The 26,169-nt window shown below is 46.9% G+C and overlaps 1 protein-coding gene across 1 annotated transcript; it reads left to right on the top strand.

Moving 5' to 3' along the window:
- The first annotated feature begins 20,790 nt into the window (after positions 1-20,790).
- On the top strand, positions 20,791-23,991 carry LOC109782699 (uncharacterized). Its single transcript, XM_020341317.4, has 3 exons — positions 20,791-21,026; positions 21,105-21,421; positions 23,658-23,991. The coding sequence occupies exons 1-3, from the start codon at positions 20,871-20,873 to the stop codon at positions 23,821-23,823; spliced, it is 639 nt and encodes a 212-aa protein (XP_020196906.1). The 5' UTR covers positions 20,791-20,870; the 3' UTR covers positions 23,824-23,991.
- Positions 23,992-26,169: the final 2,178 nt, after the last annotated feature.

Below are 26,169 nucleotides of genomic sequence, written 5' to 3' on the forward strand. Positions count from 1 at the left end.
GCATTGAGCTCAGCGACTTTGACGCCGCCCACATCCGCCTCCCGTACAACGCCATCCTTGGGTATCCGGCCCTGGCCAAGTTCATGGCTGCGACTCACCATGGCTACAATTTCGTCAAGATGCCAGGGAGCGGAGGCATCATCATGGTCGCCTGCGACGAAAAGGATGCGGTGTGCTCCCTCGAGTGCGCCTACCAGGCTGTGGTGGTCGAGAACCTAGATGACGAGGGCGCCATCTACCCTCCTGAGGTCATCCCCAAGAAGAAGAAGCAGCTGCTCCACCGAGGACCTCAGGAGGACGGGGCGTCCGACGATCGTGCTTCAGGCCCCGCACCCATTGATGGGGCGCCTTCCCCTCTCGCATAGGAAGGCGCGCCAAGTGCCCCTCTCAGGTTGGGCTCGGGGGCTCTCCTCTGGAGGGCCTCAGACCTGGCCAGCGTCATGAGGGAGGCGTTCGGGCACCATATGGAGGCGTGCTTCAATGCGCGCTTCCGCGAGGAGAGCGCGGGGCGCGAGGCACCAGGCGCTCAAGAGTTCACCACCAAGGCAATCAAGGAGCTTCAGGAGGCGAGAGCCATGCGAGGCGAGCGTCTCCCCGCACCACCCGGTGTAGCTCCCTCCCCCGGTGAGGGCAGCGAGCTGCGCGCCTGTGTCAACATCCCAGGGCTCAACAGGGCCACGTCTCAGGAGCTCTTCTGGCCGTCCCATGTTGGCCGGTGCAAGGGCCCCCCTCACAGCTACGTTCGCATGCCTTTCGGTCCGCCGAGCATGGCTGCTAGGCACCAGCGCCACATGCGGGCCGTCCTTGAGGCTCACGAGGCCCGGTGCAAGGCGGTCCAGACGGAGGAGGTGACGAACCCTCGCGAGCCCCCCGAGCCTCCGGAGCCTCACGAGGTTCGGGAGCTGGACGGGTTGTGACGAACGACTTCTGCGGCACGTGTCTTCAGCTACTCCAACACTTCTTCAGCAACGGTGCCATGTGACACTTTTTGGTTTGTTCAATTGAGGGCGCCCCACGGGCCGCATTATCGTCAAGCCGCCAGGGCCAGTCCCGCAGCCGCACCATTTTATTTTATGTACTCCGGACCAGTATGCTTGCTTATGTTATCATGGTTATTGGCATTATCTCTGCTGTCATGTTATTTATGAGATCGCCTCTCGCGGCCTTCGCGCATTGCTAACCCGCCTCTTGCTCATCCCAAAACGGGGGCTGCTCGCACGGCGCCTGTGCTTGGGTCCGTCCCTGCAGTGCTGATAAATATGAGAGATCTAGCTCTGGCTCGCGGCCTGCCCCGCGCACGGCACCTCACCGGGTCCTCAGTGCCTTCATCTTCTTGCAAAAAGATAAATGGCAGGACAGCAAGCGCGGGTATGTGCTATGTTCTCTTTCCCCGACTAACTTGCGGGGACCTTCGGAGCCGGGATTACGAGCGGCCCCGCCAGCCACTCCTTTTTCATGCAATTCACTTGCACGTTAAAGGGGGGCCTTGAGCATTGCGCCTCAGGGACTCCTACTGGCTCTTGAGCACTCACCCCCTGGCCTTGACCACGGCATCACGGCCTGGCATACCAGCGGCGGCTAAGCCTCGCTCAAGGGCCGAGACCCAAGAACATAGAGCATTTTGATGAGCGGGGAAGAGGGGATCGGCGTGAGCCCTGCCTGAGAGCACCACCACCAGGACGCAGTCAGGCATCACGCAACAACTGCCCCCGCAGCAAATGAACCACCTCGGGCCCGACAAGATAAGTCACCCCATACACGCCGGCGTAAACCTCATGATTCAGTACTTCGACTCTCGCGATCTCGCTCGTACAAGGACATTTCCCTTTAGGCCTTCAGGGAGCCGCTTGCACGCTAAAGGGGACCCCTGAGCATTGTGCCTCAGGGGCTCTTACCGGACCTTGGGCCACTCACCTCCTGGCCTTGATCACGGCATCGCGACCTGGCATACCAGACGGCTGAAGCCTGCCTGGGGACTAGGTCCAGTCAGCGTAGAGCACTAAGCTACCGCGAGAACGAAAGGGAGCACCGTGCCGAGGCGGGTGTCGGTGTCAAAATCGGTGGATCTCAGGTAGGGGGTCTCGAACTGTGCGTCTAAGGTCGATGGTTGCAGGAGACGGGGGACACGATGTTTACCCAGGTTCGGGCCCTCTCTATGGAGGTAATACCCTACTTCCTCCTTGATTGATCTTGATGAATATGAGTATTACAAGAGTTGATCTACCATGAGATCGTAATGGCTAAACCCTAGAAGTCTAACCTGTATGACTATGGTAATGAGTATCCTATTCGGACTACGCCCTCCGGTTTATATAGACACCAGAGGGATCTAGGGTTACATAGAGTCAGTTACATAGGAAAGAATCTTCATAGATGATCGCTAGGCTTGCCTTCCACGCCAAGGAGAGTCCTGTCCGGACACGGGTACAGTCTTCGGCCTTCATGTCTTCATAGTCCATCAGTCCGGCCCACGGATAACACGCCGGACGCCCGAGGACCCCTTAGTTCGGGACTCCCTCAGTAGCCCCTGAACCTGGCTTCAATGACGAGAAGTCCGGCAAGCAGATTGTCTTCGGCATTGCAAGGTGGGTTCCCCTTTCTGAACTCCAAGATAGTCTTCAGATGTAATGATTGTATCCGGACCTGTGTCCACAACTGCAGAAGATATAATATTTCACGAGTCCAATCCTCTGACAACTTTTTAGTAATATGACATCACGCCTGCTCGGCCATTATTTTCGAACCGTTAGTTGGCCCGTCGTCCCACGTCTTGAGACGTGGTTTTACTGGCATGTCTTATCCAAGCGGAGATCGTGTCCCCCTTTTTTAGGGGATTCTTGCCAACCCGGACATGGGTAACCCAACCATCGCTTGGGTAGAACTCCTTGGGAATAGGCAAGTTTTGAGGCCCAGGAGGAGACGTTTGATACTCGCAGCCTTTATATAGGGGTACAGACCCGTCTTTTTCTTTCACGCTTGCTTCTTCCTCAACCCTTGCTACCCCGAGTTCCATCACCCGGGTTCCAGTTACCACAAGCCCCAATCATGTCCAGATCCAGCCATCAAGGCCGGTGGGTAGCTTCTTCTGTCATGGAGGGAGATATTGCAAAGCTTCGGGCGGTGAGGTATCTGACCGCAGAAATCCATCATCGGCTTCCTGTCGAGGGGCAGGTTATTCCCACCCCCAGATCCGGCGAGAGGGTCGTGTTCGTGTCCCACTTCCTCCGCTGGTTAGGGTTTGCACTTAACCCCTTCGTCCGAGGGCTCATGTTCTATTACGGGCTAGATTTTCATGATCTGGCCCCGGACTCTATTCTTCTTATATCGGCGTTTATCGTTACGTGCGAAGCCTTCCTCTGAACTCCTCCGCACTTCGGCTTGTGGCTCAAGACCTTCGATGTGAAGCCGCAAGTGATAGAAGGGGAGCAGGCTGAGTGCGGTGGTGCTATAGTGAGCAAGCTTGCTAGCGCCGTTTGGCTGAAAGGATCCTTCTCCAAATCTTCCGATTTATGGCAGCAGGGGTGGTTCTATATCACCGAGCCCCGCGGCTCCAAGTGGGCAGTTGTGCCCGCATTTCGATCCAGCCCCCCAATTCAGCTTGCATCGTGGATTAATAAGGGGTTGGACTGGGGATCAACGGATGAGGTGCGAACTCTGCAAAGTCGCATCCGAAGCCTCATTGAGAGGGACATCAATATCGTCAACGTTGTTCAAGTAATGCTAGTTCGTCGGACCCTGCCGTGCCAGCGACGGCCTCTCCGTTTGTGGGAGTTCAATCCGGAAGGGCCGTGAACTCTTCAGCACTTCTTCGGCACTACGCACGAAGGAATGTGGAGATTATTCTTCGGGAAACGAAGGCAATGGCCGGACACCACCGAGGATGTCAGCCTAGACTGTAACCATCCGGATACCCCGGTAAGTACATGTTTGCCGGATACCTCATAATCAGATACCCAGTGCCAAGATACTGACAGAATCATCCTTTTTTAGGGCTGGATAAAGAAGGTGGAACGGATTAGGTGTCCGGCTCCCCTTCCCGAAGACTCAGCTACTCCTGTGCTAACAAGGATGCTGGCCTCGGCACCATACTAGGCGCCGGTAAGGGAGGGTAAAGAGGAGAGTGAGAAGACCCAAGATGACCTTGGTTCCTGAGGTAAGTCGGACACTGAGTCCGGAGAAATCGACCTTTCCTCGCCTGAAGACATAGGCGGAAGAGGACCCGGTATCCCTTCTCCAAGCAGGAGGAAAAGGGCCGCCTCCGAAGATTGGGAGGGGCGGTCTTCCAAGAAGGGCAAGATGCCACCGTCGAGCGGCTTGGGTTTGGAAAGCGACGCCGTTGAACAGCTCCAGCAAGGGGACAAGCCCTCGGCTAAACCATAAGCGAATCCGGAGTACTTTGATAGCATCCCGCTCCGTTGCTGTTACCGAAGATATACATAACGCGTTCATGCATTTTTACAGGTCGGCACAAAGTTTTTCTGGGCGATCCTCTTCTTCGGGAAGTCTCCTCCCAGAGATAATGGAGAGCGAGACACCTCCTCCAACCTCCTCGCCCAATAAGGCGGATGACTCTGAAGTGTCGTCGCGGAGGGTCCCTCTTAATCAACAAGTTACGCAGGGGACAAAAGAGGCAGTGCCCGAAGGTGGATCTCCGACCATCCGGGATTTTGGGGTTGATGATAACAAAGGCCCCGGACTGTCTGGCTCGCAGCCGACAGTGATTCTGGAGACGGGTGAACAAATTCCTTCAAAGGATGGTTGTGCTCCTAGAGCGGCTTCCGGAGACCCGGAGACTCCGGATATATTGCGGAACATGTTGCGGAAAGCATCTGTCTTGGGGGAACAGCGTACCTTGATGGGTACAGTGATTGAGAAGATTTTGTCCGCGAAGAGCGGATTAAATGAAGCCTTCATGAGCCTACTGAAGGGCTTCAAGGTTTGTGACATAATGTTTTCAGCTATGTTTCATTTGCAAAGATGCGCCTGTGTATAGGTAGTAGCCCCTGAGACTCGGGTTGTCTTCCACTGGGAAGCAAACGAAGGATCGAAAAGGATCGTTTGAGGACTAACCTGATGAACTTGAACACAGGCCGCTTCCCCCTTGGCCACTTCCCGGACTAAGGAAATTGCCGAGCTGCAGTGGAAGCTTGATGTGGCAGGGGATGATCTTGCATTAATCAATATGCGTCTTGACGAGTCGCAAGGTATGTATTCGGGGCAATCCCCATATGTTTTTGTGGTATACGCATGATGCTAAAATCTATATGTTGTAATATGCATGGCTGCAGATGGTGCTGCCGCCGTTGAAGTTCTTCGAGCGGAGCTGGCCCGGGCCAAGGAGCAGGCCCGGCGTAGCAACGCTGCTGCCGAAAAGGCATCGGCTGAGCTAAAAGCCGAACAAGCTGCACGGCGCCAAGACGAGGAGAAGATATCCATGGTGGCGCTAGAACTGGAAAATGCCACTGGCCGCTGTGAATTTCTGGAGAAAGAGAATAAAGCCTTAACGGCTGAACTGGACAAGGCCTTACAAGAGGCAAGGGAAGCGCGATCGGAATCCAGAGCAACCCGTGAGGAGGTTCGGCAGGCTAGGGAGATTGCGGCTGGAAAGCCCTTTCTACTGCAAACTAAGTCCGGTGACCCGAACTATGCTCAGCTTAACCAAGTGTGGAGTTCTCCGGACGAGTTCTTAGACTTGCCGAAGAGTTCTTCCGATGCGGAGCAATATTACCAAGCGCGAGATGGGTATGCAACAGAGAAGCTTTTTTGGTCGCAGTTTGGCGCATCAAAGCGCCCTCTGTTTCTCAATGAACAGATGTCCCAATGGGCCAAACTTCATAGGATATCCGGCGCTGCCATGAAGGATGTCATAATCCGGTTGTGGCCAACCAAGCCTGTTACGAATAGCTATTTCGGTTTGGTGCAGAGGCTTGTTGACGCGGTGCCACGTATCGACGTTGTGAAGCGGTCAATGTGCATTGAGGGTGCACGGATGGCTTTTGCCCGAGTCAAGGCGTTCTGGGGGAAGATGAAGGCCATCGATGTTGCAACGAAGAGTCCACCCAAAGGCAAGGACCATCCGGAACCGGAGCATTATTTTGAAGATGTCCTAGAGGCCGCCCGCTTGATAGAGGGTCAGTGCTCGAAAGACATAATGTTTGAGTGAGGTGTATGAGAATTGTAAAAGAAAATTTTATAGTTAATCTATTTTTATGTTTTGCTCGAAAGCTTGAATTCCTCCTGTGCGGCCATTTTAATATAATCTGAAAGTTTTCCAGTCGTCGGCTTCAGCCCCCTCGTAGGAAGTACGGGGGTGTTCGGGAAAAGCATTTGATCACTCTTTATCCAACGTCTTGGTCCATGAAGGAGGTGATAATGCGGCGAACCAGGCAATCGGACTATAGGGCATTAACACTTTCACTTAGCCATAGGAGTTTTATGGTGGGACTACGACATAGCCCCTGGTATGTATGCGGTGTATGGTGCCTTACATATTTGATCTGAAAAAGATCCTTCGTGTGACACGGAGAATCGCTAAAGATTCCAAGAAATCGCCAAGTGGTTGACCAGCTCCCGCCGCATCATGACAGTCAGTTTTCGGCTTTCTCTACTGAGGTACTTGACCAGATGAACCGGAAGCACAATCGCAGTAGTTCTCCCTTTACTACCCTAGCCGATAGAGCGGAACGTAGGGTAGCAAGCACAGGAGCCGGGCAACCCAACTATTGACCCAAGACAATGATTCGGAGCTGATGCATGCCAAACTTGCGACGCCAAAGTACGTTGTAGAGCTGTTCGGGCTTTTGCTGGCAACTCATTTATTCCCATGCCGAGCCCCTGGCAGGTTATGCCAAGGTATGTCTGTGAAGCAACCATGGAAGCCGTATTTAGTGGTGAAACAACATGGATGATTAATTCGGATACTGGGAGCTGAGCGATATGCCAATGATTATGTATTATATATATATATAAGCCATCCTCCCAGCTATTTGACATGCTCGGGGTCGGAGGCGGAGGAACAGGCATAGTATAGGCTCGAAATAGAGAGTGTGGTCTACAAAAAGTTATTTTGGACCTCCTGTCGCACGTCTGCGCCGCCAGTCCTCGGCGGGGGGAATCCTTGACGGAGATAACCCCTCAGGTGAGCGTACGGATCCGAACTCCGATAGAGCCAGTTTCAGATGTTTGTCCTGTTCGTCACCTGTTTCTAAGGGATAGTGAAGGAAGAAAAATAAAAATAAAATGGATAAAAAAATGTTACTGGGATGCTTGCAGGCTTGTCCGTAGTGTGTCTCCGCCAATGCCCATGGTATCTTGAGTGCGTAGTGATGTATGCGCGGCACAAATTTTGTAGGTGTACGAGGTGGGCGGCGGAAGCCGGACTGCTATTTTTGCTCCGGGAGTAGTTGATCCTCGGGTGGAAATTGCTTCAGGCCCCCGGTATTTCGTTGGTGAACCTCTCCGTTGTCCCTGTCGCCTGGCGGCCTCTTCCCCTTGTGTTTGGCGTTAAGCTTGCCGGCCTGTTTAAAGACCCAGCAGTTTCTGTTAGTATGATTAGCTGGTTTGTCGGGGTGGCTGTGAATCTGGCAGGGTCGGTCCAATATCCTGTCCAGGTTGGATGGTTCATCTCGTTTCGCCTTGAATGGCTTCTTCCGTTGACCGGGCTTGGGATTGCTGAATCCGGCATTGACTGCCGTGTCGCGTGATCTTTCATTATCATTGCGACTGTTGTATTTGCTTCATCGTGGCTTGCCGTTGCCATCTCGGATTTCGGAAGTGCCTGGGTCGCTGGTGCTGTTGCTTCTACGAGCGAGCCAGCTGTCTTCTCCCGCGCAAAAGCGGGTCATCAGAGTAGTGAGGGCTGTCATGGATTTAGGTCCTTCTTGACCGAGGTGGCATGCAAGCCATTCGTCCCGGACACTGTGTCTGAAAGCCGCAAGGGCTTCCGCGTCCGGACAGTCGACGATTTGGTTCTTTTTGACTAAGAACCGAGTCCAGAGGAGCTCCATGGGGCTCGTCATGGTTTCACGCAGGGAAAGCAAAAGGAGGGATCCAGAACAACACCGGCCTCAACGACATCACCGACGGGGATATCTAGAATCACTTTCGGCTATTAACTTCCCATGACTTAAACCACTTCTATATAAAGTTACATAAAAAAGAATACAAGCAGATGTGTGATATTTTGAATGGGCTTCAGTCTCAAGCATTTGAAATAAACAAAAGGCTCTTGAGATTTCTTGAAAAGAATCGGCCGCTGCCGCGCTCAGGGCGCGGCGGCTCGGCGGCTCATAGCTGTCGTCGTTGCTGGACTCCGGAGAATCACTGGACTTTGGGGAGTCGTTGCTGTTGCCGGATGAGCTGCTGGCAAGGCCAAGGGCAAGTTCAACGCCCGTGGCCGCGCCGCTTCGATCAACCCTCCTGGAGCAGCACTCCAGGCGCCGGCCGTCCTTGTCGAAGACCTTGAAGAAGCGCATTGAAGCTCTGTCGTATTCGAAGTGGATGGCTGATAACCCACAAGTACAGGGGATCGGAACAGTTTTCGAGGGTAGAGTATTCAACCCAAATTTATAGATTCGACACAAGGGAGCCATAGAATATTTGCAAGTATTAGTAGCCGAGTTGTCAATTCAACCACACCTGGAGATTAATTATCTGCAGCAAAGTGATCAGTAGCAAAGTAGTATGATAGTTTTGATAAAAGTGATAGCAGCAATAGTAACGGTAACAATGATAGCAGTAATTTTGTAGCAAGTGCAACAGTAGCGATAGCAGTAGTAACTTAGCAAGAACAATATAAGAGAAATTCGTAGGCATTGGATCGGTAATTTGTTGGATGATATTCATCATGTGACAGCCATAACCTAGGGCGATACGACACTAGCTCCAGTTCATAAATATAATGTAGGCACGTATTCCATAAATAGTCATACGTGCTTATGGAAAGAACTTGCATGACATCTTTTGTCCTACCCTCCCGTGGCAGCGGGGTCCAATTGGAAACTAAGGGATATTAAGGCCTCCTTTTAATAAAGAATCGGAACAAAGCATTTACACACGGTGAATACATGAACTCCTCAAAGTACGGTCATCACCGGGAGTGGTCCCGACTAATGTCACTCGGGGTTGCCGGATCGTAGCACGTACTAGGTGACTATAACTTGCAAGATCGGATCTAGAACATGGATATAATGGTGATAACATAAACGGTTCAGATCTGAAATCATGGCACCCGGGCCCAAAGTGACAAGCATTAAGCATGGCAAAGCCATAGCAACATCAATCTCAGAACATAATGGATACTAGGGATCAAGCCCTAACAAAACTAACTCATTTACATGATGAATCTCATCCAACTCCTCACCGACCAGCGAGCCTATGAAGGAATTACTCACTTCCGGTGGGGAGCATCATGGAATTGGCGATGGAGAAGGGTTGGTGATGACGAAGATCGAAGATCCCCCTCTCCGGAGCCCCAAACGGACTCCAGATCTGGCCTCCTGATGAAGAACAGGAGGTGACGGCGGCTCCGTCTTGTGGAACGTGATAATTCTTTCTCCCTGTTTCTTTTTCTAGAAAAATGTGAGTTTATAGCGTCGGTTTCAGGGTCTGCGGGGCCACCAGGTGGGGACAACCCACCTGGGCACGCCTGGAGGGGGGCGCCCTCTGGTGGGTTGTGCCCACCCAGGTTCCCCCCCCTCCGTTTGTTCTTGGCTCCAGAAATTCTCTTTTATTGTGTAAAAAATCCTCGCAAAGTTTCGTTCTATTCCGAGAACTTTTATTTCTGCACAAAAACAACACCATGGTAGTTCTGCTGAAAACAACGACAGTCCAGGGTTAGTTTCATTCGAATCACGCAAATTAGAGTCCAAAAGAAGAGGAAAAGCGTTAGGAAAAGTAGATACGTTGGAGACGTATCAACTCCCCCAAGCTTAAACCTTTGCTTGTCCTCAAGCAATTCAGTTGATAAACTGATAGTGAAAAAGACAAACTTTTATGAACTCTTTTGCTCTTGTTTGCATAATAAGCTTAAACAACACCCAGGTTTTCAGCCAATATTATGACTAACCATGCCGACAATAACTCTTAAAAATTATATTAACTCATATCAATGGCATAATCAGCTAGCAAGCAATAATAAGATATCTCAAACAGCAACACGTTATCAAAACAACCATGATATAATATGACAATAGTGGTATCTCGCTAGCCCTTTCTGAGACCGCAAAACATAAATGCAGAGCACCTCCAAAGTTCAAGCGGCGACTAAACATTGTAATTCATGGTAGAAAAGATCCAGTCATGATGCACCCAACTAGCTACATAGAATGCATCAACATGGTAGCAGTGCTCTTAGGTTCTGGCGCTTATTTTAGAAGGAGATGACACAACATAAAAGTAAATAGAAAGTCCCTTCGCAGAGGGAAGCAGTGGTTTGCAGCGGTGCCAGAGCTCATGTTTTTAAAACAAAGGTAAATGATATTTTGAGACATGCACCCTTCTTGTTTACTTCACGACCATCGATTATCAATATCTTCCATGATAAGCACGCTAGTGGCGGTTCCCAAGTGATAAAGTAAAGGTTATGACTCCGTAGGAGTTTTTGTTTGATTATTTGAAAGATCAATTCTTTTTGCAGTTTCGGACTAGGCATCCCTATTACCGCCCTTTTCTCGTGCGATGGTGAGTGAATAAAAACTCATCCTGAGAATAACCCGCTTAGCATGGAAGATACCGACTACCTCCTGTCGTTCCATGAACGATCAAGGCACACAAAAAGGATATTTATTTGAAGTTTTTAGAGATGGCACATGCAAATTTACTTAGGACGGCAGGGTAATACCGCATATATCTAGTTATGGTGGACTCATCTGGAATAACTTGGGTTCAAGGTTTTTGATGTACAAGCAGAATTCCCACTTAGTACAGGCGAAGGCTAGCAAATAGGTTGAGAAGCGGCCAGCTAGAGAGCAACAACGGTCATGAACATGCATTATGCATAAGTAACATTGGACACTAGCATGAGTAGGATATGAACACCATGAACATAAATATCATAATGGCTATGTTGGTTTTGATTCAACTGCATTCATGAACATGTGCCAACTCAAGCCACCCGAACATTCAGAGGAGGATACCATATCATCATACTACATCACAATCATTTTAACGCAATGTTGATATCCAAGATAAATCATTATCCACCCCTAGCTACTTATGCATGGCATGAGAAACTATAATCTCTAATTGTCATTGCAACCATGTTTAATCATAATTGGTTGAATCATGGATACTAGGTTAAACATATTTACAAAAACAGAACAAGTCGAGTTCATACCCGTTTCTCTCTACCACGACCAGTTCATCAAATATCGTCATTATTGCCTTTCACTTGCATGACCGAACGATGTGAAAATAATAATAGTGCAAGAGTGCCGTGGACTAAGCTGAAATCTGCAAACATTTTATTCAAAAGGAGAAGACAAGGTAATATGGGCTCTTTTTATCAACAATTATGCATATCAGAGCCACTCAACATTTTCATCGTGGTCTTCTCCTTGGTATGACTCAAGAAAAAGAAAAGAAATTCAGAGAAACACACTGAAATATGTTTGGAGTTTTTGGTTTTCTTGAACAAGCAAGTAAAAGGGAAAAGCAAAAACTAGAAAAACTATTTACACGGGAAAGCTCCCAACAAGCAAAAGAAGAACAAGGAAATCTTTTTGGGTCTTCTTTTTAGTGCTACAGCTAACTACTCTAGAAAGAAAAATAAAAAATAAGTAGGAAATATTTTTGTATTTTCTCAAGGCTTTTCAAACACACAAGAAGAAAGCGAGAAAATAAATTTAACATGGATAAGACAATGAAAAAGTGTGGACACCGACAACTGGAATGGAATATGTGAACATGAATGTAATGTCAGTGGGAATACGTACTCCCCCAAGCTTAGGCTTTTGGCCTAACTTGGTAATCAGTCAGTAGCCTGGATAATAGTCGGGGTGGTAGCTCACAGAGGCTCTCGGTGCGGATGCCTCGACCTGCCGTGCAGCCACAACCGCAGCATTGTGGGCTCGGGCCTCGCTCTCAAGAACAAAATATCTTCCCTTGTTGTGATAATCAAAGAGAGCAGGCGCAGGCAAATATGTGTACACCACGGATTCTTGATTAAACATAAATTTATAGGTGAAATTAGTGGGGTCACCTCTAAGGATCTTATGACGTTTCATAGCATCAAAATCTAAATACTGCGTGGGTAAAATAGGGTCATAGGGCAAAGGTGAGACACCCAGCTCTCTTGCTAAACGTGTGGCATAAATCCCACCATAGAAATAACCACTGTTAGCATTGTGTTGCAACCTGCGTGCAAGAATCGCTCCAATATTATAACTTCTGTCACCGGTGAGAGCAGTGCGTATGAGGCTCAAGTCTAGAGCACAAAGTGTACCACAACCTTGTTTGCCTACTATACATTTTCCATTAAATAATGCAAAGTACTGAATTGCGGGAAAATGAATGCTCTTTATTCTACCTTGCGTCACTCCCCTCGTCTCACCGTAGCAAAGGCTAGTCAAAAAAGTTTGGAACTCAGCTCTTGGTGGTTCGTCAAGCGAACCCCAGAATGGGATTTTGCAGTGGTGAGCAAATCTCTCTAGTGATATGGTAAATGAATTTTCATACAGTTTAAATGACACCCTAGACTCACGGGGATGGAATTTAAATCCTTTGACGAATGATTCAATGAGAGTGTGGTGTTGATTGCACTTATCTGAAATGTAGGGACCGAGACCGTCATGGTGAACATATTGCTCAAATTCCTCCTTAATGCCCACATGCACCATATAATCGTCGCATGGCCATAGACATGTTTTGGTGGCGGCATCTCGTATGGAGCTTTCACTTGGTTCAACATAAGACCGACGAACGGAACTGACACTAGAAGATGCCTCCGAGGATCTCCTCTTTGAAGACCTCCTTCCAAATAGGTTCATTATATTCGCGTACAATTTTCTGAAGTTTTTTGGGTGACAAAAATTTATCAACAAAACTTTACAAAATTGGTAGAAACTACTCATAGGGATACATAGCAGCCATAGCAAGCATTCAAACTACTCAGAACTCTAAGAATTCAACATGCAAGCTCATCTACAGCAGCACCAAGAGTAGCTAATTATTCAAAATATAAACCACTAAAACAAAAACTAATTGGACAAACGGAGGAGTCACATACCAAGCAACAATCCCCCGAAATAGTTTCAGAAACGGAGCTTCGAGCAAAGAGATCGAAATCCGCGGGTTTGAGAGCAAGAACACGAGAGAGAGAGAGCAATGGTGATTTTTTTTTCTGGAGGTAGGTGATGAAGTGGTATGAAGAGATAAGTGAGGGGCCCACATGGGGACCACAATCCACCAGGGCACACCTGGGGGTCCTTGCGCGCCCAGGTGGGTTGTGCCCACCCGGTGCACCTCCCTCTGATATTATTTGCACCAAAAGTTCTTAAATATTCAGACAAAAATCATATTAATTTTTCAGAGCATTCTGAGAACATTTATTTTTTGGTCATTTTTTATTGCACGGGAAATTTAGAAAACAGACAAAACATGGCATTTTATTTTATTTAACTAATTAAAACAGAAAACAAAAGGTAGGGACAGAAGGTAGTGCTCACTAAATACATCAACTTCACACCTCTCAAAAATGATCCATTAATAAGGTTGATCAAGTCTTATTAACAACCACTTTCGATTAGCATGAAACTGAAGAATTTCATAAATCACCAAGTTACCTCAACGGGGATATGAATGTCCCCAACAATAAGCATTTCATATTTCTTTTTAATAGTAGGTAGAGGTAGTTGAAAACTTCCAATAGTGATTGTCGGAGATTTTTCAATAACATTAATACCATTCACTTGGAATTGTTTCTTCGAAAAGCGCACCATATGCTCATTACCATTGATATGAAAAGTGACCTTGCTTTTATTGCAATCAATAACAGCCCCTCCAGTATTCAAGAAGGGTCTACCAAGGATAATCGACATGTTGTCATCCTCGGGCATCTCAAGTATAACAAAGTCAGTCAAAATAGTAACATTAGCAACAACAGCGGGCACATCCTCACAAATACCGATAGGTATGGCAGTTGATTTGTGAACTATTTGCGAAGATATTTCAGTAGGTGTGAGTTTATTCAAATCAAGTATTTTATATTTCTTTTGATGGAGCAAGGTATAGTTGGTATTCCCGATCTCCAAGTTTTTTAGGTACTCTATCTTTAAAGTATAATTAGCAAACATGGTGGAGATTTTAGCTTTCGGTATTTTTCTCTTATTGGTGATGATGTCTTTCATGTACTTTGCAAAAGGAGGCATTTTTAAGATATCAGTCAAGCGAGTACGCAAAAAGACTGGCCTCAGCATTTCAGCAAAGCGTTCAAATTCTTCATCGTCTTTCTTTTTAGTTGACTTAGGTGGAAAGGGAATAGGTTTTTCAACCCACGGTTCTCTTTCTTTACCGTGTTTTCTAACAACAAAGTCTCTTTTATCATATCGTGTATTCTTGGGTTATGGGTTATCAAGATCAACTGCAGGTTCTATCTCAATATCATTGTCTATTTCTTTATTATTTGTTTGAGTATTTTCATGAACCTCATCATTTTATTTTTCATTATCAGAAGGTGAGTGTTCACTACCAGGTTGAGTTTCAGCATCAGAGATAGAAATTTCATAATCATTATCAGGAGGTTTTTTCTACTTCAGGTTCACTAGAAGCATGCAAAGTCCTATCATTTTTCTTCTTCTTTTTCTTTTTAGAAGGACTACGTGCATCAGTGTTAGCTCTTTGAGAGTCTTGTTCAATTCATTTTGGGTGTCCCTCAGGATAAAGTGGTTCCTGAGTCATTTTACCTCCTCTAGTTGCTACTCTAACAGCAAAGTCATGTATGTTATTGTTCATTTCATCAAGCAACTCTCTTTGAGATTTAGCAACTTGTTCTAACTGGGTTTGAACCATAGAAGCATGCTTTCCCACACCTCTAACATCATTTGAGATTCTAAATAACAAGTCACTCAAGCGAGCAATCATATCAGACTTGTATTTCAATTGTTTCATAACATTTGCATTGAAGTGATCTTGCTTTCTAATGTAATTTTCAAACTCATAAAGGCATTGGCTAGGGTGCATATTGTGAGGATTGTCATTATCATTGAATTTCATTAGAGAATTTACCTCTACCACCTTAGGCAGTGGTGCTGTATCAAGCCCATGTATTTCTTCAATAGAAGGTAAATTTTTAACATCCTCAACTTTAATACCTTTTTCCTTCATAGATTTTTTTGCCTCTTGCATATCTTCAGGACTGAGATATAATATACCCCTCTTCTTTGGAGTGGGTTTAGGCGGTGGTTCAGGAAGAGTCCAATCATCATAATATTTCAATATGTTATTCAATAATTCTTCAGCTTGCCCAATAGTTCGTTCCCTGAAAACACAACAAGCACAACTATCTAGGAAATCCCTAGAAGCATCGGTTAGTCCATTATAGAAGATTTCAAGTATTTGATTTTTCTCAAGAGGATGATCAGGCAAAGAATTAAGCAATTGGCAAAGCCTCCCCCAAGCTTGTGGGAGACTCTCTTCTTCGATTTGCACAAAGTTAAATATTTCCTGTAAGGCAGCTTGTTTCTTATGAGTAGGGAAATATTTTTCAGAGAAGTTATGGATCATATCCTGGGGACTACGCACACAACCAGGAGCAAGAGTATTGTACCAAGCTTTAGCATCACCCTTTAATGAGAACAGAAATAATTTGAGAATATAGTAATAGCGAGTTTTCTCATCATGAGTAAAAAGGGTGGCTATGTCATTCAACTTAGTAAGATGTGCCACAACAGCTTCAGTTTCATAACCATGGAAAGGATCAGATTCAACCAAAGTAATTAACTCTGGGTCGACAGAGAATTCATAATCCTTATCATCAATAAAGATAGGTGAAGTAGCAAACTTAGGATCATATTGCATCCTAGCATTCAAGGATTTTGCTTTATACTTGCATAATAATTTCTCTAGATCATCTCTATCCTTACAAGCAAGAATATCTCTAGTTGTCTCCTCATTCATAACATAACCCTCCGGTACTTTTGACAATTCATATCTAGGAGGGCTAGTTCTAGTAGGTGTTTCAAGATTTTCGGTTTCAAGATCATCATCAGTTTCAACAACATCATGTTGTATTACTCTAGCAATTTGTTCATCAAGAAATTCACCAAGTGGCACATCATCATCAAGCAAGGTACTAGCATCATCATAAGTATCATTCATAGCAGAAGTAGCATCATCAATAACTTGCGACATATCAGGATTAATAGCATGTGGCGGTATTGCAAGTTTGCAAGTTTACTTATAACACAAGGTGAATCTAAAGCAGAGCTAGATGACAATTCCTTACCTCCCCTCATCTTAGAGGGATAAATCTTAGTCTTAGCATCCTTCAGATTCTTCATAGTGATAAATTGATAATAATCCCGAGTGACTCAACAAATATAGCTATGCTCCCTGGCAACGGCGCCAGAAAAAGGTCTTGATAACCCGCAAGTATAGGGGATCGCAACAGTCTTCGAGGGTAGAGTATTCAACCCAAATTTATAGATTCGACACAAGGAGAGCCAAAGAATATATGCATGTATTAGCAGCTGAGTTGTCAATTCAACCACACCTGGACATTAATTATCTGCAGCAAAGTGATCAGTAGCAAAGTAGTATGATAGTTTTGATAAAAGTGATAGCAGCAATAGTAATGGTAACGGTGATAACAGTAATTTTGTAGCAAGTGCAACAATAGCGATAGCAGTAGTAACTTAGCAAGAATAATATAAGAGAAATTCGTAGGCATTGGATCGGTAATTTGTTGGATGATATTCATCATGCCACAGTCATAACCTAGGGCGATACGGCACTAGCTCCAGTTCATAAATATAATGTAGGCACGTATTCCGTAAATAGTCATACGTGCTTATGGAAAGAACTTGCATGACATCTTTTGTCCTACCCTCCCGTGGCAGCGGGGTCCAATTGGAAACTAAGGGATATTAAGGCTCCTTTTAATAGAGAACCGGAACAAAGCATTAACACACGGTGAATACATGAACTCCTCAAACTACGGTCATCACCGGGAGTGGTCCCGACTATTGTCACTCCGGGGTTGCCGGATCATAGCACGTAGTAGGTGACTATAACTTGCAAGATTGGATCTAGAAAATGGATATAATGGTCATAACATAAACGGTTCAGATCTGAAATCATGGCACCCGGGCCTAAAGTGACAAGCATTAAGCATGGCAAAGTCATAGCAACATCAATCTCAGAACATAATGGATACCAGGGATCAAGCCCTAACAAAACTAACTCGGTTACAAGATGAATTTCATCCAACTCCTCACCGACCAGCGAGCCTACGAAGGAATTACTCACTCCAGGTGGGGAGCATCATGGAATTGGCGATGGAGAAGGGTTGGTGATGACGAAGATCGAAGATCCCCCTCTCCGGAGCCCCAAACGGACTCCGGATCTGGCCTCCCGATGAAGAACATGAGGTGACGGCGGCTCCGTCTCGTGGAACGCAATAATTCTTTCTCCCTGATTTTTTTTGGAAAAATATGATTTTATATCGTCGGTTTCAGGGTCTGCGGGGCCACTAGGTGGGGACAACCCACCTGGGCACGCCCAGGTGGGTTGTGCCCACCCAGGTGCGCCTCTTCGATTGTTCTTGGCTCCAGAAATTCTCTTTTATTGTGCAAAAAATCCTTGCAAAGTTTCGTTCCATTCCGAGAACTTTTATTTCTGCACAAAAACAACACCATGGTAGTTCTGCTGAAAACAACGTCAGTCTGGGGTTAGTTTCATTCAAATCATGCAAATTAGAGTCCAAAACAAGAGGAAAAACGTTAGGAAAAGTAGATACGTTGGAGACGTGTCAATGGCGAGAGCCCCCTCCGGGCAGCAGGCGCGGACGATCTCGCCCCATCTCAAGTCATGAAGACGTCGCGGGAGCGGACGACCTCGACCTCCGCTTCAGAAGCTTGTCTGCAGCACCCGGCATGTTGCGGCCATAGCTCAACAGGCCCCCTCGGCGATATCTCCTCTGCAAAGAACCGAGGGAGCCGGATCCATGTGCGCGGTGGCATTGCCGCCCACACCACAAACTCGCGCGTTGTGCCTTCGGCATGGGTACGCGAGCCGGGTGGCTGTGCAGCCACCGCATGTCCTCCTCCGCGCCCCTGACCCTCGCGGCGCTGGGCGCTCCCCCTGTGCGCAGGGCTCTGTGCACGGGCGTACATGGGGATAGGGAAGCCCGGCGGAGGCCGCTCGTGCCAAGGCCGCGTCACCTCAGGCCCCTCGACGGCGTCGCGGGAGCGGCCGAGCCTCTTCTTCGGCAGGAGCGGCCCGAGTTCCTCCCGAGGGGTTTTTTCCTTCTTATCGGTGCCATAAGTGCTTCGGCGAGGTGACGAGACAAGAAGGAAGAAGAAAGAGCAAGCGGCGAGAAGACGGAGATAAGCATGCCCTCCCCCATTTATAGCCGGAGGGAGGCCAACCGCCGGCTCCACGATCCCCAGTAATGATGATGTTTTTGCATGCAGCAGGTTGTTGTCAAGTCGAACGGTTGCCGAGGCAGCGTGGGGAAGCGGAGACGCCCATGTTCCATCAAGCGACACGCGTCGAACGGGTTCGCAGGCGGTTGGGCCCGCGGCGCTTCGCCCTTGCCCTTTGGCTTCGCCTTGAAGCCAAGTCCGAGCGCGCCTTGGGCCCGGGGGCTACTGTAGGCGTTCCGGGAACCGGGGTACCCAGACTTGCCTGCCTGTGACCCACAGCGTGGCTCCATCGACGGCCTGGTACAACCCATCTTTAGCATCAACAACGCAAGACCCTCGCGAGGCGAACGACGCCAAGACCTGCAGAGGGAGTGGCCTCCTTAGGCTGGCTCTTGAGGAGCGGAGATTCCTATGCAGGCGCCCACCTCGTGAGGTTAAGGTGACGCAAGCCATGACAACCAAGGCCAGACAGGCGCCAACGGGCGCAGTACAACAGGTTTCCTCTTTGGTGCTAAAGAGGCAAGCGCAGGCACGGAGTCCCGAGGGATCAGCTAAAGGTTTCCATTTCCGTGCTACAAGACCAAGACCGCTAGGATGGCAGGACGGAGGTCATCGCCGAACCCACCACGACGTCACGACCAGAAGCTTTGCACGCGAAGACCACCTTTTGTTAGAATAAGATGTACTAGTTGCCCCCCTTCAAACTTGGCCGTTGTGGGATCCCTTCCCGCCTTCATTTTGAGGGAAGAGGACCAATGCCACTATAAATATAGCTTAGCCACCACCACGGACGGGGATGGAGGGATCGAGCCATCCGAACCCTCACCAGCTCATACCCACACAAGAACACACCTTCTGAGGTTGTTCTCCCTCGGTACTAGTTCATCCTCAGCCCACCTCGAGGCTAATCCACCACAAAGCAAGAGTAGGATTTTACACCGCAAGGTGGCCCGAACCTGGGTAAACTGTCGTGTCCCCTTCCTTTCCTGTTCATCGAGCTAGCCTGAGAGATCATCGAGTTGGCAGACTGGGGAGATTGAGTTCTTCGCACGTACCCCAGAGTTCGAATCTTTCTTGGATCTGCGAAGCCCTGAATCCGACAGTGTCCAAGCGTCGTACAGACGCATCTGTCCGTATAGGTGTCTCTTTGTAACAGACGCCTATTATAGGTGGCCCAAATTCTTGTATAAATAGACGATTCTCAGATCAAACAAAGCTCTTGATTTTTCATTCAATCGTTTACATTTCCTACACATTATGATGCACGCATAGACTTCGTCTGCCAAGAGCATTAGAGAAAAGAAGAACGGTAAGATGGTATGGATGAACCTGCGTATCCTCACCTTTGCCCGGGGGTTTTCTTTCGCCGGCGACCTTTTGGTCGTCGGTGATGAGGGGGTCGCCGGATCCGCATGTGTGAATCATTTTAGCTTTTGGTTTTAGGGCTAAAGAAGCTTAGGGTTTTGGATCGTTCGACGTCTTGGCTTTGGTGGCGGCAATGGCGATGCTGAATTTAGAAGCTCCGGATTCTTCTCCGCGAGGCGATCGTCTCTATTGTTGGTGAAGGATCTGGGAATCAGTCTGTTCAAGCAGGGATGTCGTGGCCACGGCGGCATCCTTGTGGTGGACATGTGTCCTCAGGCTCCATCGTTGCGACGGCGTCTGCTCCAACGTCGGCGCGGAGCTTGAGAGGTAGTCGAGGAGCGGATGCAGATTGTGGTCTGCATCGACGACATCTGAAAGACGGAGCGTGTGCTGGGCTCGTGGTTCGTGGATGGTGGGTATGGTTTCCTCCTTTGATGTCTTAGTCATGTGGGGTGGTAGATCTGAAGTTCAATGGCGTGTCCGGGGTGTTGCCCCGGTCTGATTCGTTCAACGGTAATGGTTTCGTCTTTGGTGAGCCACCTTGAAGGTCCGTAAAGCTGCATATCAGCGATGAAGCCGCGCCAAGCTCGAGTGAGAAGGTGATCCGTATGAAGCCGCGTCAAGCTCGAGTGAGAAGGTGATCCGTCATTTTTTCTTTCGGTGGCTGCTATGTGGTGCCGGAGGCAGGTGGCGGGCGTTGGTGTCAAGCGCAGAGACGTTCTGCTGTCTTTTCAGTTTTGTCATGTCGGTCTTTGTGTGACTTGTATTTTAATCTTTATGAATGAGACACATATTATGAAAAAAAAAGGTTTTTGGTTTTTGCTTTTGAGCTGTGCTCATGGTTGATTTGGTTTGCGAACGAACCGCTACGACCGCACCAGGCTCGAGTCGCGACTGATCCGCATCTCTCTCAAGCCCGGTGCGATGTTCCTGCGGCGCCTGAGCACGTCCGCCTCCGGCGTCCTCCGCCGGCGCCGCCGCGGCGCCAAGGACGACGGCGTCGTAGCCGCCCTGCGTGCGGAGATCGCCCACGAGCTCTCCTCGCCCCCCTCCTCCTCCCCCCTTTCCCTCCATTCTCAGGTACCCCCCGCCCTATCCTCCCACCAGTGACTTCCAGCCCCAATCCAGCGCCACTCACGCCCCCTTTCCCATTCGCAGGAGGCTCTCGACTTTGCCACCGTGTCGGACGCGCCGCGTGCGCAGGACGTGCTTCTGCGCCGCCGCGGAGACACCGAGGAGGTCCACGTGTCGGCGCTGCTCGCCCCACTGCGCTTCGAAGGCGAGGAACCGCTGCCCAGGGACGCGCTCATGAAGGTGTTCGTCAGCAAGCCAGGAGTGGAACCGCTGCTGCGCTTCGACTGCCGCGCGGTTGCCGCGGCCGGCGGCGCTGCTGCTGGCTATGATATAACTGCCCTTTCGTATCACGCGTTCCCTGGCGATGGTGGAGACCGCAAGTATGAAGGGCCAGACTTCGGGTAATGTTCCTTGCGCTGCTTGATTTTTAATTCTGTTAATGATGCTATGTATACCATGTGTCAAGTGTCAACTGAACTGAACTGAACTGAACTGAACTGATACATTGGGGTTTACTGTATGGAACTAGGGAGGTGAGCATGCTGAACTAAGAAAGCAGGAACATGAAAAAACACCTCTATGGCTAGCATTACGCAGCCTGAAATCCTAGCTTAGTTTTTACTTTCTGTTGCGCAAGGATGTTGGTACTTTGTTATTCCGTTATCTCTCTGATAGAGTGATAGTGGAACCTGGCTGGTGTGGTCAGTTGGAAAATAAAAACATGAATACGATAGGAATGAAGTTTAAATCACAGGACTTCTTCACAAAACCCCAAGAAGGGTGAATGAATTATCATTTCGTTTGAACATAGAAAAATCGCCTCAATCATAAGCGAATGTGTTTAGAAAAATGATTTTGGTGAATTTTGAAATTCCGGTGGAACTGGAGCATAGGAAATCTATCCGTAGGAATTCGGCAGCACCGTTTCTGTGAACCAAAGGGCATTTATACAGAAAATTTCGTAAGGATCGGAATCCTCCAAAAAATCTTACAATACAAAGGGCGACTGACCGCAGAATTTCTCATAAATTATCTGGGGAGAGTCTGTTTTACGTTCAGTGGAATTTCCCAATAGCTGGATGCAGGATGTAAAGAGCATAGGATTTTCTTGTCACAACACCTCTGCCATTGATAACTGTAAGTCTGAAACTCCTGTTGCAGTTTGTGGAGACCACTAACTGCTGGTGGTCTTACTTTTAAACCTAAAATTATTTAAGAGGAAATGCCAGTACCACTTCCAGTTGTTTAGATTCCTTTTGTATAAAGGGGACTTATCGGTTTATTGCCCTAACTCTTTGGATGACTGCCATTATTTTAGTTTGAGTAGTTATTTTCTTATATAATAATAATACTCCCTTTGTGGAGTATTTGATAGTGGTTGAAATTTTTGGAATTTTGGATATTACACTGTGCAGAGACGCTGAGATCCTTCTTTGCCAATAAATATTGCGGCAGTATACTTTATGAGATCATCCCTTTGTGGCGCATTTGTGCAATTGCTTTTGATTTGGGCACTAAATTAGTTAAATGGTATACTCCCTCAGAGTTGATCTATCTGAAAGGTGTTGAATGTTAAAATTCTAGGTTATGCTTTATTTCATTCTCTAATTTCTCAAGATTGCTGCTCGCGGGTGTAATACCGAATTGAAGCATCATATGTCGCCTTTAGTTAATAGAGAAGTTTGCGTGAATGTAGTGTGGCACCTGACTTGCCCCAAGTCATGTCTACTACTTGGCATGCGACTTATGCTAGCCATTGGAACCGGTACCTTTCTCCATTGTGAAGTTGGGCATGAGATACAGCAAGAGGTTTTATCGATTATTATTGTAAGGGAAGGGACCAAGGTAATGGTTTTGATAGTAGGAACAATTATTACCTAAAGCATTGACTGCAAGGTGTACAATTAAACATCACTTTTTCGGGATCGACATAGATTTAGAATTACTCGAAATAGCTGTGCTGTTTTACTGTAATGAATGATTAGGCTAAACCAAATGGTATAGAGAGAGTTTGTTCTATAAATTAGGAGGAGCTAATTCATGATATGTAATATGATAATTTGTAAACCTGTACAGATTGGTCATTTACGCTTAACCGTTTTGATCGGATAAGGCATACAGTGCATCATGTGCCAAAACCCCATACCTGATGCATGTTAAGCTGGGACTAGACTGGGCTTAAGATGGATAATAATGCTTCGTACCCACTTTCTTTTTTGCTCTACTGTATTAAATATGTGAAACACAATGTGCTCAAAGTGCATACCAAATAGAGAACATACATATGCTATCGGTTACATCTGTTGTTGTTAATGGTGCCTATGGTTTGTTCTGAGTGAGTCCAAATGGTGCCTATGGTTTATTCTGAAGCCAGGTGCAACAACAACAACAACAACAACAACAACAAAAACTGGATGTGTTTCTCATCCATGAAATTCTTCTTGTCGATGTTAACTATATCAGCTGTTTCAATGTATAATGATCATATTGTCCCACCATAGACAAAAGGATCACATTTATAATTTACAAAACCACCAAAAAGGCAATTGATTCCTTTGAAAAGCAGCAAGCTCAAGAAGCATGTGCTGTTCCTCTCTAATTGCACTGAGTGAGAGTGTTTTTCCTTCCGCTGTGCAGGGATTTGGATCCTAAGCTACAGGCTGCACTGAAAGAATATCTCCTGGCAAGAGGCGTTACCCCCGAACTGGCGACCTCACTTCGTGAACACTTGCTTCAGAAGGAGCAGGCCCAGTACGTGAGCTGGCTGAAAACATTGGAGGGGATGTTCACCAAAGATCATTGACCTGATCGTTGTCCAAAAAGATGAAGAAGAGAACGATTGTTGACCTATTAGTCCTCGTCTGTCCAACTTTGCTTGTCAGTTGTTAGTCTGTTCCTGATGAGTCGAATGCTTAATGTTCTTTTGGCTGTGACAATGCGGGATATAAGGTGAATGCTGTATCTCGGTTAAGTTTGTGTCCTGTCCAGTTACAGTAATGGCGTTCTTGTTGAGTTCGCTGAACTGTCAAGTGTTATCACCAGCGGCCTGTCTTGTTGCTGATTGGTGATGCTGGACTTGGGGTTTTGGACCATGAGATGAAGGCCTGAAGGTGATGGTGGATTTGTGCTTTTCGGTCGGACAAGATCAACATTCCAGTAAAATACCCCATTTAGCTTCTTTTTTTAACAAAATAAGTAGGAGGAGATTTTTCAATCTTGTAATTGAGCTGGCTCTCAACTCGTCAAGATGTGTTAAAAAAAACTTGTCAAGAAATATTTTTCTCTGCCGGCCAATATGTGATATCGCGATGGAAGATTACTCGCAAGAGTTGCATGCTTCACCCACCTCGCCTTCAATGCTTTTTCTTCATCTTCAAACTTGAATCTAGTACTATATCTTCTTAACCGAAAATTCAAATTAAGTTTCGTTTGCATATTTGTGTTCGTTGCAACAAGTACCTTCAAACAAGACCAATTTTGAATACATTTTGACAATTTATAAATTTTTACCAAGTTTCAAATATTATAACTTGATAGCCGCAATATTAAGTTTTTACTAAGTTTTACCAAGTTTCATTTGCTTTTAGGGTTTAGGGCTAGGGCTTGGGGGTTAGGGAGGGTTGAGGGTTTAACTTTTAGTTTTTTTTAAACTTGATGAATTTATCATTCATTCTATAAAATTTCAGCAGTTGAAACCTGGTGAAGTTTTTAAAACTTGTCAAAACATATTCAGAAGTGGTCGTGTTTCAAAGCCCTCGTCATATAGAATACGAATATGCGAACGCAATTTAAGTTAGATTTTTGGTTAAAACAAATAGATTCAAATTTACAAATCAAAAGAAAAATCATTTTTAGGTGGGGTGGGTGAGGCATGCACTCTCACTCCCTGCCAAAAGATGTACTAAAAGCTGTATGCATAAAGTAATTAAGCTCTAATCACAAAATCAAGTTTGCAATCTTGCTCAATCATGTGGCTGCATGCATGCGTACCCAAGCCGCTCTGTGCAGTAAATCGCCTCCCATGTCGCGTTGGTTATCTTTCTGTATCCTCTTGCGTTATCAAAAGGAAAATTGTTGTTTCGAACTGAGGCAACGTTTGTTTGCAAGAGGAAGACAAGATCGAGCATATCCTGATGCAATGCATGGTGGCTAGAGAAACTTTTGGCAGCGATGCTTCGCTGTGCTGCATATTATTGTCATGATGCCATCACGACAAGGCACCTTGGAGGACTGGTGGATTAAGGCCAAAATGCTACTCCCTCCTTTCGGAAAAAGTTTGTCCTTTAAATGGATATATCTAGCACAGCGGGAGTATTTTAAAAGCTTGTCTCTAAAAAATTAGTGCTAGGTACATCCATTTGAGGGATAAGCTTAGGACAAACTTTTTCGGACGAAGGGAGTATTTCAAAAGCACAACAGGCGTGGTTTCGATTGGTTTGTTACCTTACCTCCTGACATCTTTGAAAACAAAGAAACACCCATGTTTTTGGTAATGTTTGTCACTAGTTGTTGGTGTCAAAACTGATGGACCTCGTCCGCGAAGACTTGAAGTATTGGATGAAGGCCGAATTCGATGGTTTGGATAGATTTGTGAGAAGTTAGCTTCATGACATTGCTCAGTTGTTGTTGGCCCATCTTCGCGCGGATTTTATTTACCGGTTTTGCTTCTCTTTTGTTAGCACGCCAAAGACGTACCATATATTTTATAGAATACATAAACAATTTACATTATTCTTTTTATGAAAATAAAATATAAGAACTTTATCGAATTGGTTGCAGGCACCCAATCACAAAGCTTTAAGCACACTCGCCGACACGTAGGGGTAGCGGCCGGCCGCAGATTTGTTAAAAGCATCCTCAACAAGTCCCATATACCACCCTAAAAGTGACCACACGGGATGTTCAAATAATTTATCTGAGGTTCTCAGATGTGGTGTTTTTGCAAGTTCCTCATACATGTTCCCCTAAAACATGTTATCTTTTTATTTCTCTTTAAACTAACATACAAATGGCATATGTGTGGAGAGGAGGTTAGGGAGAGACCGACGAGCGACACAGAGAGGCAGATGGACGACGCAGCTGGGCAGCAAGGGGAAGAGGTAACAAAGAGACGCGGCGGCGAGAGCTGGTACATGCAACACGGCTGAGT

Source organism: Aegilops tauschii, chromosome 5 (genome assembly GCF_002575655.3).
Source record: "Aegilops tauschii subsp. strangulata cultivar AL8/78 chromosome 5, Aet v6.0, whole genome shotgun sequence".
Classification (NCBI taxonomy): domain Eukaryota; kingdom Viridiplantae; phylum Streptophyta; class Magnoliopsida; order Poales; family Poaceae; genus Aegilops; species Aegilops tauschii.